Consider the following 14,268-nt stretch of genomic DNA (forward strand, 5'->3'; position numbering starts at 1 on the left):
CTGTAGATCTACAACTCTCAGAATACTTGCTGCTCAGCAGTCAAGGAGAGTTGGGTAACAAATCTGCGTGAGAATGGTAATGGCTGCCATGAGGAATGTTCTGGAGATGGATGCAACAAAGAAGCGAGTTAACATACAACATATTCACTGGTGATTTTTCTTTGTAACAGAGGAGTATGTAACCACTTTGTTGCCGCCTGCTGAAAAGTCACATCACTGCTTTACGTCACGTAAATATATGTTGTCCACTCTGCAGGCAATCATGTTACTAACAGCCTATGATTCAGGTGCTGACATTGGGATCTGATTGGTTCGGGTCCCGTCCCGATTATATCATCAGACTGACGGCCATTCAAAGCGCCTGTAGGGTAAGTTTGTTGTAGTAACAAACTTTCCCTGCATTTGACCTCCCCCCGGTCTCCTGGTGATATCGGAGGGAGAGAATCAAAAAATACTGTCAAACACCAAATTAACCCCTTCTATTACAATCCGCTATGCCATTTAGTTAGTATAGCTTATTGTATAGTGTAGTGTTCATTTTATAAGATACATCTAGAAGTAAATTACACTTACAAGAGTATGTTCACATGTAGGAAATGTTGGTGTGGATCAGAAATCTATAGTATTTTTGCACTGTGGATTTTAGTGCGGTTCTACACCAAAAACGAGGTCAAATACCACATTACACTTTTTGGTGCAGTTTTTGACGTGGATCCACGGCTGATTTCATTCTTTCAAATGAAGGACCCCTGTGAATCTGCATCAATGATGTGCAATTTGGTGCAGATTTTCCACTACACATGAATGTACCCTTATAATAATTTATTACATCAGTGAATTTAATTTAATCACATCCTTTATAAATTAAAATTAAAAACTATATATTTAAAAATTTTCAACATTCAGTTTAAATTTAGTAAGTTTCCTTAAAGGGGTTGTCCCGCGAAAGCAAGTGGGTCTATACACTTCTGTATGGCCATATTAATGCACTTTGTAATGTACATTGTGCATTAATTATGAGCCATACAGAAGTTATTCACTTACCTGTTCCGTTGCTAGCGTCCCCGTCGCCATGGTTCCGTCTAATTTCAGCGTCTAATCGCCCGATTAGACGCGCTTGCGCAGTCCGGTCTTCTCCCTTCCAAATGGGGCCGCTCGTGCCGGAGAGCCACTCCTTGTAGCTCCGCCCCGTCACGTGTGCCGATTCCAGCCAATCAGGAGGCTGGAATTGGCAATGGAGCGCACAGAGCCCACGGTGCACCATGGGAGAAGACCCGCGGTGCATCGTGGGTGAAGATCCCGGCGGCCATCTTACTAAGGTAAGTAAGAAGTCGTGGGAGCGCAGGGATTCGGGTAAGTACTGGACGGTTTTTTTCTTAACCCCTGCATCGGGTTTGTCTCGCGCCGAACGGGGGGGCTATTGAAAAAAAAAAAAACCCCGTTTCGGCGCGGGACAACCCCTTTAATAGCTCAGAAACGTGCATTTTTTTTCAAATTTGCTTCCAAAATAAAGTAAAAAATTGGAAATGAGATATATATGGTAAAAATTAGTAATTCTCTCCTGTGTTAAAGGTCCCTTACAAAGTTATTCTCTGCCAAAGTGACTCTTGCCAGATTACCAAAATTTGGCCTGGTGATTAGGGCACAAACCGCTTGGTCTTAAAGGGGTTAATGTGCATTCATTATCAAGGTAAAACCGTAGCAATAATCTTCAAGCGAGGTAAAAAGCGGCATTCCTAATCGCAGCCTTATAATGTTTACTGTGAAAATTGTTATAGGCCAAATCAGTGTCATTCTATATTAGACTAGGGGTACATGTACACGGCACGTCCGGATTCCGTCTGCGGAATCGCATAAGGAATCAGGTCCTGACTGCAACCGTCGACCCTGCGTAACTGTCATCCTCTTGCTTCTCCGTACTGCAGATGGTCCGCATGACTCGCCGACAGACGTGCAGTACAGATTTTTTTTTTAAACTCCTGCTATTTTTCCCCGCGAAATCCGCGGACGGGCCACGGCTCAGACGGCTTCCATTGACTTCAATAGAAGCTGTCCGTGCGGACACCCCAATAAAATAGAGCATGCTCCAATTTTCCTTCGCGGGTGGAAATCCATCGGGATTTCCGCTCGCGAAGGAAAAATCACAGCATGCCCTATTTTAGTGCGGTGTCCGCACGGACAGCTTCCATTGAAGTCACGCTTTTCATAGTATGTTATGGGCGGTATTTGCTGCGGAACCTATAGGCAGACGCCGCTCCGAATCCGCAAGGCAAATCCAGTCGCGTTCAGCCGGCCTTATGTTTATTGTTCCAAAACGTGGAATCCACTGGAGCTAAAACTAGTAGAAGTTTATTTACTGCTGGAAGAAACTAGTGGGGCGAGTAGAATCTCTTCGACCAATCGTGTAGCGTATAGACCAGGAATAGTTTAACCTGCGGTTGTCTGGATGTGTTCGGTGTACGGCACCTGCATGCTACATTATGGGTCAGCAGACCTGAATTACATCCGTGTCTTCCGCGTCGGAAACGTGTGAACAGCAGGTAGCGCCTAACGACCGGCATCCTGCAGGTGGACACTAATTAGTTTTGCTACATGCGTGGAATTGGTTGGCGCTGCGCTTCCCAGGACGGTTGGTGTCACGATCGCGCAGTAGATAAACGCCGGCTGAGATGATTGTTTAGGAAGCATTTGGTTTTCTACAAACATTGCTTAAGAGGATTTTGTCAGAACTCAATTTGCTGCTTCATCGTCTTCTCGGCCGGTTCCAGGCGCCGAGGCAGTAAGCAAACATTACATTACAAACGTGCCGGATTAGATAAATGATGGCTGGCAAAGACCATCATAAATCCTAATAGAAATCTGAATGTATCGATCATTGGCTCAGATCCAGCGCAATCTGCTATCGACCAATAGCATCCGCCGCTTGGAGATGACGGCGGCCGCTTGTCTTACTTGTCAACAAAGTATCTGAGTGCTGCCTGAGATCTGTTGGGGCTTCATGTCCTCCTCGCTGAGCAGTTCTCATTCTTGTGATGGATTGTATGCAGTTCATTCATTCCATTATATGTAGGGATGGTAGAAGGGTCGGAACAATGATTGTGTCTCTCTTCATGGGGTAGATCCTGCACCAGAGATAACCCAACGGGCAGGATGACGTCTCAGAGATTAATGACTTAATTGGTTTATCCACCTGTAGAATATTACACTATATTAGTATGGGAGACTCAGGTGTAATTATCTACCCATTTAATACATACGGCCGTGTTGGCAAAATACCTGCTGGTTTATTAAATATAAAATCTATTATCTCCAGTACATAATAGGATTCTGAGTGCTACATTGAATTCTTAAAAGCTGAGGTATATGAAACAGATCATCGATATATTGTGATCATGTGCTATGACCAACATAAGGTACCATCAGAGATATCCTCATACCATGTTGTACCGCCTCTAGCTTGGATACAAGATGTGATACAGGGGATATGGAGGCTCTAGTACCATGTTGTACTGCCTCTAGCTTGGATACAAGATGTGATACAGGCGGGCATGGAGGCTCTAGTACCATGTTGTACCGCCTCTAGCTTGGATACAAGATGTGATATGGGGGGCATGGAGGCTCTAGTACCATGTTGTACCGCCTCTAGCTTGGATGCAAGATGTGATACAGGCGGGCATGGAGGCTCTAGTACCCTGTTGTACTGCCTCTAGCTTGGATACAAGATGTGATACAGGGGATATGGAGGCTCTAGTACCCTGTTGTACCGCCTCTAGCTTGGATACAGGTTTTGATATGGGGGGCATGGAGGCTCTAGTACCTTGTTGTACCACCTCTAGCTTGGATACAACATGTGATACAGGCAGGCATGGAGGCTCTAGTACCTTGTTGTACCGCCTCTAGCTTGGATACAGGATTTGATATGGGGGCATGGAGGCTCTAGTACCTTGTTGTACCACCTCTAGCTTGGATACAACATGTGATACAGGCAGGCATGGAGGCTCTAGTACCCTGTTGTATCGCCTCTAGCTTGGATACAGGATTTGATATGGGGGCATGGAGGCTCTAGTACCTTGTTGTACCACCTCTAGCTTGGATACAATATGTGATACAGGCGGGCATGAAGGCTCTAGTACCCGTTGGGTTGCCTCTAGCTTGGATATAAGATGTGATAAGGGTAGGCATGGAGACATACAAGTTCTGGATTGTATCCTGCGGCATATCGCTCCACATTTGCTGTAACTGAGCCTCTACCTCCTGTAAATTCATAGGCTGTAGAAGTTGGTGTCCCAGTTGGTCCCATACATGTTCTATTGGTGATAAATTTGGTGACCGGGTAGCCACAGAAGTGTGACAATGTTGTGGGGGCTTCCTGTGACCCCTTGTGTGTGCGGCCGGGCATTATCCTGCTGGAAGCCGCCATGAGAGGAACACATGTGGCTGCAGGATGTCCTGAACATATCGCTGAGCTGTCATTGTTCCTCATATCTCTAGGGGTGACCGACTGTCGTATGCGATGACCCCCCAGACCATCACACCAGCAGGGGGCAGTGTGCAGCTCCACAGCAAAGGCAGGATTGAGGAGCTCACCCCGATGTCTCCAGACATGAACTTGGCTGTCATTGGTGCCTAAACTAAATCCGGTTCCATTCTGCCCTGAAATCTCCCGGGGTGCACTGTGACTAATTGCATTTGAGTGGGTTTTTTGTTGAGATTCTTTCCCAGTCAATGACTGCTGGAGCTACCAGACTATTTACAGTCACTAAATTATCTGTGATCTAGATCACCACATATATACTAGACCTATGGATAAGCTATAATTGGCCCGGCTTAGATATTTAAGTAACTGCATCGGTCATAATATTGTGTGAACCTCGAAAAGAGAAGGACTCTTGCGTGTCGTTCTGAGCTCTAATGTGCGCTGCAGCAGCTCGTAAAGTAGTAAAGTCTCGTATATCAGATGGTTAATACGTTCTGCACTGAGCTGTTTGCATTGACGTCCATGGGTGTAACTAATCATTTCTGCCATGGTGTTAGTCAGAGACGGACTCCCTGGGCCCTACAACAGGCTTTACCCTTCCTTTAGGTTTAGGCTCCATAACCCTGCAGACTTGGTACAAACACATTTGTGGAGCTGAGAAGTATCAGACTGACTATTCTTACAGTGTAGATAGAATACGACACTTGGTAGGTTATATTCCGAGAGACGCTCATAAAACCCTTCTCATTGGCCGATGTGCTATGGGTAGAAGCGTGCAGCCTTTGTACTGAAGCTCCCGCTTTACACCCGTTGGCACCGAGTCACAGATGGAAGAAAGATCTCAAGAACTATTTGTCCTTTACATTGTTGCTATGCTCAATGAACAACACATCATATATGAGTAAATTATACACATAAAGGGTATGTAAATTAGAATATGATGGGTGACATACCTGCTGCGTGACATGATGTAGAACATAATATTCCAAAGTGCACAGGGACCCATAGTAACATGCATATGACATGGGGAATTACTTGACATGTCCAACTATTCCCTAAACTACATGCAATACTCGTTTTTATTCACGGCAGCACAAAGCATTAGCCGTACTCTTATACAACGCGGGTTATGCATGCGCCATACCCTGCGTACTCAAGTGCCTCTTTAGCTTCATGTGCACCTCAATGCATATACTCTTTAGATCCAATTATTTTGACTTGAATGATACAATAAAATGGATACATTCTTCATGGAAATTATTATATAAAGGGAATTGCTACTCAAGACATAACACAGATTGGCTTCTTTGGTGGTTCGTTGGAAGCACAGACCTGTCTATGGTAATGTACAGACAGACTCCCATAGTGACAAGTAAGGTGCCAATGTCATCACTGGAGCGCTACCAGTAAGGGAGACATGGGAATCTTGGTGCTATCCTGCCTTTGCTAGGACTCACAGCATTAAACAATCATCATTAGTCTATGTTTATTTCTGCACTAGAGTTTCCAATCTTATATAAAATAGCAGAATATGAAATAACAAAAATACATGATGTTATAGCGAGCTTTCCAACCTCTCCGGGTCCTTCCTCAGACATGAATGAATCATTATTGCTGAGGAAGGACTCTGTGAGGTCTGAAAGCTCGCTATAGCATCATGTATTTTTGTTAGCCATTAAAAGGTCTCCTATCTACAGGATTACTTGGTTTCTGTACTGGGAACAATCACATTTTGCTCTACTGGCGACATCGTACGAAACCTTTTTCATTTCACACAGAAAAAGGCTGAATGTGATATCGGGAGCCGCATGGATTCCAATACAGGGAATGAAGTCCATCCGGCACCATTAGGCTCAAAAAGAGGACGAATCCGGCTTTCCGTTTTTCTCTTCTGTGACAGAGCAGAAAGCATAACGTTAGTGCGAACCTCGCCGATAACTGGTATACTTGTGATACTGAGGAAGCTTTATGAAATCGCTCAATCTGTGTTCTTGTTGTTTTGTCAGAATATGAAGGATCGGGGACTGAGGTTCATAGGAAACATCCTAAATGCGGTGCTTGCAAATATGGTGCGGAGTGTGATGAAGATGCAGAAGATATAGGGTAAGTGCAATCATCCTTTCTTCACATTGGTCAACTCACAGGGTTGTCCGACCGGGCAGATCCTTCGAATTTGTCCTAACTGTGAAAATGTATTGCTTCTTTTTGTTCGCTTTTAATAAATGGGAACGGCCTCCCTTGCACCCAGAGAATGGAAGCCTGCCCTGGTTAGTGTCCTACAGACCCCCGTACTTGGCTTGTTACAGGAGAAGCCCGACAAGTCAAGGAGCTGTGGGAGATGTTGAGGGTAGGAGAGCTCTTCAGACCTCGAGCATTAACAGGAATGTTTCCAGCCTCGGCAGCGAGCGGCGATGAGGACAATTGTGAGGAATTGTAATATTAAGCATATAAGAAGCCTTACAATTTTTTAGTATACATTGATTGAACTTTATAGAACAATGGAAACCTTTCAAGATGGCGCAGAGATGGAACATTCCAATGGTGTTGCACCACATTTTTACAGTATTCTACACATGATTAATCTTTATTTGCCTGAAACCTCTTCACTAAATTTTATATGTAAAGAGAGTGTTTAGTCCAAGGGGCGGACCGTCCTTTATGCACCCCTGTGGGGTATATTAAGCACCAGTATAGGCCAAAAAAGAAACTCTCACATCTCCTTTGTTTCCTTTGTTTACACGCACTGATACGTTGTTCAGTTTTATGCATGCAGAGGATGAGCGAGAAGCAAGCAAATTTTCATTCGTCGTCCAGTCGGGGCGTGCGTTTACACTGAACCATAATGCACACCCCATGCACTGTCCTATGCATGGGAAATAACCTTCATGAGTTATTTTGACGATAGACTCCTGACGTACAACGCTCTCTTCAACAACCATGTTGTCTACCATAATACATACATGGACGGCCTCTTTCCATGGAGGGGTGATGAACGGGTGGCCACCTATTTCATCTCATGGATGAATTCCAATTCTCAGTCTGACTTTTTTGCACCAGTTCTCCTTTGTTGAGACGGTCTTATAACTGGATAGATGGATACCTCCATTCAAGCCAAAACACATTTTAAATCCGGCAATGTTAACCCTTTCCAATCCACTGTCTGACGTCTAAATACATTCTGATTGAAGGCTGTACAGCTTCAATGTCAGAAGACGTCCGGCAGGGTATTCTTACTGTATATTTCAGGCTGCTCTGTTGTTGGGGGCCTTTCCAGCATATCCCATACCGCAGTACTGGCTCTAGCCAGCAGATGGCACCATTGCATAATGGCAGAAAGAGAGGGCCCCCTAGGAAACCCTGAATCCAAAATTGGATTGCAAAGGGTTAATAGTTTTCTGGTCTTCCAGAGTGGCCATTATCAACCGTGGTTATTGAATATCCTCTTTGGACAATTTAGGTGGGTGATGAGGAACTCCTCGGATAATGAGGCTTTCCAGCTCCAAGCCAACACTCTTGAGGCGCATTTCAGGCAAAAATTCTACCCATAACACCTGATTTGGATTGCCCGAAAAAAGACCAACCAACTGCCAGGGAAGGCTTCCCTTCAGCCGATGACCATGCTTTTAAACACAACGATATTACTACGTTCTACTCCGGACAAAGATTGATTAAAGCGATACCACACAGACATTGGATTACTTTGCTCAGTGATCCTTGGCTTGCCGAATCACTGCCTGGAGTCCCAACGATTACATTCTGATAATTCCGCTACCTTGTGCAACCTCCGAGCTGATTGCGCAGGAAGCCTGAACTCTGTTTCCTTACTAGCATCATTGGTGGCTTCCTAGACGTGTGGCAAGAGTCACGGTCTCTGTTGTATAAATATTGTACACAGTTGTTAAACCTTTGCATCCAAAGTTGCCTTGGACTCCATTATGGACTCGTCTTTTCTGAATTGGGGTTCTGATTTTGTGATCTATGTAATCGAATGTGCAAGTTGGTTCCAGTACGTAGATAGGACTACACAGTCCCTGCGTAACCGGATGAATAAGCATAGGTCTAATTTGAACAAGTTTGCTTTACACGGGTATCATGCCATTTTATATTGACCCACAACTCTGATTCCGGCATCTTACAATGATTCCACTTACCGATGGGTGGGAGGCCTTCTGGTCCTCAATGGCCTTAAGGGATGTGATGACAGTGGGCAATGAACTGCCCCAAGCGTTTTAGTTTTTAATCCTCTGTGATACGATGGGGTTGATATCACACTCCCTGTATCTATTCCTCCCCTTCCCACCCCCCAGTTCTACACATACTGTAGTAATTAATTGTTTGCTCAGCTGAATTATTTATTTTCAATATCCTCTTTTGTTATTTTTTCCTACGTTGCAGTTTCCAGTGGATCAACTAATTAGGTTTCCTGTTTGGGAGATCAGTTTAGCCTTTGTCTGTTACTCTAATAATGTGATTATTACTTTCCTGCCGTCCCTATTCTGACATTAGATCAGTTTGGTGATAGGCGTCTTTTATTAGGTTTTACCTTTCAAGCCTTTTCGTACATACATGTATGTTTTATATTCATTTTTATACTTCTGCCTTGTGACTTCAATGTTTTCTGCTTATTATCCTGCTTATCTACTCATCTGGTACATTAGCCTGGAGTCTATTCTATTTAGTAATTTGATGACTGTTCTAAGCTCTCGCTCACGGACAGAAGGTTGCAGGTTCAATCCCTGTGTGGTTCAGGTAGCCGGCAAAAGACTTGACTCATCCTTCCAAGGTCCGTAAAATGAGTACTGAACTTGGGGTAAAGACTGGGGAAGGCAATGGCAACCCCCCCCCCCCCCCCCCCCCCCCTGCAAAAACAGTCTGCCAAGGAGACGTCACCCTACTAGTCAGTCATGACTCGGTGCTTGCACCCGGGGACTTTACCTTAGTACCAACAGCCATGTGTCTTGTTCCGTGACTGCTGTGACATCCCTGACTGCGGCTCTCCTACTTTGGCAAGAAATTTGTTGTTTTTCGCAGTGTTTTACAGAAAGCTCTTTTATCACATACTGCTCATTATATTCACATCCTGAAGGTGTGAGATTCTCTTCTGCAGATATATCGCTTTTTGTGTTTTGAGATGCACAAAACTTGCATGAAAATACAGCCTATTCTTTGTAACGGGAGTGTTTACACAGGCGGTTTTGCTCTCACTTGATGCTGCCAGACAGAAAAATCGCAGCATGTTATCGCACTAGAGTAGAACATGCAGATGTACGGCCTCCCGCACAGATACGTGCGCTGTGTCAAGCGAGTCACGCTCTAAAATGTGCGGTGTGACTGCGCCCTTATGACTTTGTGCTGTTAGTCATGCCTCTATCAGATCTGCAGTGAAGGCTTTCATTCCCTATAAAGGCTGTAGATTTGGTGCTGTGAGGGACGACTATCAGATGTCTCGCGTTCTATATTATCCGTGCATCAGACTCAAGGCCCGCAGGACGAAAGCATCCCGCCACGGATGGAATGAGGTCTGGGCACAGGGAGCAGCTGCCATCTTGGATTCTGAGCACCATATGTAGGTTTGTTCAGTAAAATATACAGCGTTTTCAGACTGAACCTATGTGCATTCACTACATATTCGGATTTTCTTGTGTTTTTTTTACTTGCATATTTACCGTGTTTTTCACGTGCGCAAGAAGGTCCCATAGATTGCTCCTGCATCCATCCATAAATATATAGTGACTACGCTGCGCTGTGAGTATACACTGCATAGTTACATAATCCCAGTGACTTTAATGGCCATTTTTTTCTGTGATATGGCCCAAAATAGGACATGCGGCGACTTTTTTTTTTTTTCACACACTTGAAAAAAAACGCATGTCTGAATGCCCCAATGCAGACCAATTGTTTTTAAGCTGTTACGCGTATAACAAATCTACACGTAATATGATACACAAATACGCCCATGTGAATGACCCTTATAAAGGGCTCTTGGAAGGCAACCTGATTGCTGATGAGGCCCGCAGTGAAGATGCGTTTGACACCCCGATCTAAACTATTCAGCAGACCAGTTTTATTAGTTGATATATACAAATGTTTGAAGCCCATAATCTGCTATAAATATGCGTGAGGCGTAGATGATGTCAGCGCTATAAAAAGTGCAAGTCGTTGCAAGGACGACATCAAAGGGGATCTGTGGCGATCAGCGAGGGGGTGTAGCCAGGCAGCAAATTCCTCTCAGCGATGGGTTTTAGTAAAGGACATGTTAAAAAATAAACTTCAGTAAATTATTAATTCGCGCTCTGCAAGCGTTTAGTGCTCGGCGGCCGCGCTTCATGTAATATATATTGGACAGGGTGGTGACTGGAGGAAGAAGAACAGAGGCAGAGAAATAATATCCAGCACTAATTACCCATCTGCCGAGACCGATCTGTATAGTTTATATATGCCCATCATTTCTCCTAGGGTTTTGTTCCAAATATATTAGTACCGTGTTTCCCCGATAATAAGCCCTACTCTGATTTTCGGAGGGTGGGCTTTAAATATTTAAATAACCCCAAAAATTAAGCCCTAGCTACACTACATGAAAAAAAAAAGTACTCCCCTCGCAGGTGCTCTGCAGGCGGTATATTAACCCCTTAGTGACCACCAATACACCTTTATATTAACCTCACCAATGGGCTTTAAATCTGCACATACTTATTTTTATGGCGGTGGCTTGGCTGATTACTGACAGCCCGATTCCTGCTCCAACCATAAGAAGAGGACAAACCTCAAATCCTAGCAGATGTCTCTCTCCCTCTCAACCCCCCCCCCCCCCCCTTCCCCGCCGCAACTCACCTGTCACCTGCCGGCCCCCGAATCTTTAGAGACGAGCGGGGAGATACTCGGCTAAGGCACTACTGGCTCGAGTAATGTGCCTTAGCGAGTATACTCGCTCATCTCTAATGGCTATGTATCCCCTGAAAAGGAGAAACTGCCCGTCCTTTCTGTCCCACGGGTGTATAGTGCAGGAGATGCAATCTGGCGGCCCCCTACATTGTACACGATCTTGTCTCTTGTAGAGCGGCAGGGCCGTCGCCACCGGCTTGCAGCGACTACTAACAGCAATACAAGTGTTTAGTCGCGGATGTTGTGTATGGCGGCTCTGTGACTACGTGATAGACAGTAATAATGCTGGTAATAACAAACCCTTCCAGTTCACACGGCCCGAAGACGCATGCGGCTGTCAAACCCTCCGCCGCCGCCGCACTGAATGGAATCGAATTGTGTCCACGTTCTGTATGAAAAATGAGATCCGTAACGGAGTTATTCACCGCTCTCACAAATCACTTATGTCATGTAGCAACATCCAGAGATGGAGGGACACAATCATCCGTATACAGTGTGTAAAATGCATCTAATTGCCAGAAAATGGAAGAAAACGCCATCTGCATTCATTTATCTCAGACTCCAACATGGCGTATACAGAGGAAGCTGGCAGAACCCGCCATCACTTCTTATGCTGCACGCGACTCGTTTCCCCATACAAACCCAAAATACATGGTAATTACTTTCTCGGATATCATATGAGAACAACTTCAGTCGTCACAAACTGAGACTACAGCCAAATTGTGACCTGATGTAACCTGGGGAGCTTTAGGTCAGCCATTTTTATCTGCATGTGTCTTGTCCTCCAGGCTTGAGATATGGTATGCAAAAATAATCATGGCCATTCACCATAAACGGAATGTGAGGACTGGAATACCCAGAGAGGCTAACAAAATTAGGGTTATTCACCCTGGAAAAATGACGCTAAGGGGCGACCAAATAACTATGTATAAATACATGAGGGGACAATACAAGGATCTCCCCCATGATCTGTTTATACCCAGGACTGCGACGGTAACGAGAGGGCATCTGCTATGTCTAGAGGAAAGATTTCATCACCAACGCAGAAAAGGGTTCTTTACTGTAAGAGCAGTGAGACTGTGGAACTCTCTGCCTGAGGACGTGGTGATGGCAAAATCCATAGAGGAGTTTAAGAGGGGACTTGATGTCTTTCTAGTGCAGAAGGATATTGCAAGGTATAGACATTAGGTGACCAGCGGGGTTGTTGATTCGGGTCTTGGAGTCGGGTAGGAACTCGAAGGTTGATCCGGGGATTATTCTGACTGTCATTATGAAGTCGGGAAGGAGTTTTTTCCCCCAAATGGGCTAAGTGGCTTCTGCCTCATTCAGGGATTTTTGCCTTCGTCTGGAAGGGGGGGGGGGGGGGGGTGGAAACAGGCTGAACTAGATTGACATTGTCTCCCTTAAGCCTAAGTCTGGATTCGCACAGGCGGATATTGGGCGGGTTTTCAAGCCCGTCAGATATACACTACCCCTCTGATGCATTGGTTTACAATGCATCAGTTCACATGGGCATATTTCTGTGGTGTAAAAGTGCCCGGCTAGCCAAGATAGTGCATTACGGCCGGGCACTTTTATGCCGCCGCCGGCTGCATAGACTCCTATGGGAGCCAATGACAGCTGCTAGAGAAGTGAATTGGGAGGGAGTTGATAAACTCCAACCCCCTTCCCTCCTCCTCTCTGCCCCTTTCTGGCTGTTTGCAATGGGAGCGCCGGGACAGTGGCAGAGCTTGTTGCTAAGCATCTGAACAGGCGCACAAACGTTAGATTTGTGCGCACCTTCATGTGTTTTTACGATACTGGTGGGCGAAGGTAAAAACACTGACACCCGTGTGAATAAGCCCTAACATGCTATGTTACTATATTCTTACAGCCTTCACTGAGTACCATAAGGTAGTGCTCATCACACTGATTCCAATGATATGTCTGCTATGCACTTCTGTGCAGTATTTTTGGAGAAACTTGCATTTAATTAGTAGCAGCAGAAGTAGTCCTGCATATTCATGTGTGAGATAGCCACACCCACCTCACCCTCCAGCCAATGATTAGCAGCTCTCTGTCTTTACACAGTGATAAGCAGACCGCTGTCAATTAATGGGCGGAGCTAGACTGCAGATCATGAATCTACTTTAAGTAGACCTCTACGTGCTGTTAACGATTAAAGCGGCTTGTAAATTGTCGATCAGTCATTGCTATTCGTCTAATCGCACACGGAGGTGTTTTTGAGCCGGCCATATAATTTCAGGCTATGCACATGGATGTTTTTCACATGGTCACAAGCTCAGCATGAAAAACTCATGGCAAGTCCTATTCCCATCCATTGTACAGAGCAGAATAGGCCATGCAATGCCATGTGCATCGGACTGCGGTCCGCACACTGTCCAAGGCGAGGCGCCGCTGAGTTTCTTAGTTGCAACTTGCATTACGGCCGTCTACCTGTAGCCGAAAATAGGCAGAATATAAGAAGTTGTAAAGAATATGTTCCAGGCATTTTAGTGCCAATTCTAGAACCGGGCGCCTCTAATGGTGTATATTAGCAGTAGCTGCTCCCCCTATGACCCCCTTGACTAAGTTAAAGGGGTTGTCCCGCGCCGAAGCGGGTTTTTTTTTTTTTTCAATAGCCCCCCCCCCCCCGTTCGGCGCGAGACAAACCCGATGCAGGGGTTTAAAAAAAAAAACGGGTAGTACTTACCCGAATCCCCGCGCTCCGGTGACTTCTTACTTACCTTGCGAAGATGGCCGCCGGGATCTTCACCCTCGGTGGACCGCAGGTCTTCTGTGCGGTCCATTGCCGATTCCAGCCTCCTGATTGGCTGGAATCGGCACACGTGACGGGGCGGAGCTACGAGGAGCAGCTCTCCAGCACGAGCGGCTCCATTCAGAAGGGAGAAGACCGGACTGCACAAGCA

General features: G+C 45.4%; 1 protein-coding gene across 1 annotated transcript in view; it reads left to right on the forward strand.

Annotated features, from left to right (window-relative positions):
- The window catches only part of TMEFF1 (transmembrane protein with EGF like and two follistatin like domains 1), a 186,935-nt gene that overhangs the window by 139,320 nt on the left and 33,347 nt on the right, over window positions 1–14,268 (forward strand). Inside the window, exon 5 of the mRNA XM_066579221.1 lies at window positions 6,484–6,580. Coding sequence (XP_066435318.1) covers window positions 6,484–6,580 — 97 coding nt within the window. The remainder of the gene's footprint in view (window positions 1–6,483; window positions 6,581–14,268) is intronic.

The sequence above is a fragment of the Eleutherodactylus coqui genome, chromosome 9 (genome assembly GCF_035609145.1).
Source record: "Eleutherodactylus coqui strain aEleCoq1 chromosome 9, aEleCoq1.hap1, whole genome shotgun sequence".
NCBI lineage: Eukaryota > Metazoa > Chordata > Amphibia > Anura > Eleutherodactylidae > Eleutherodactylus > Eleutherodactylus coqui.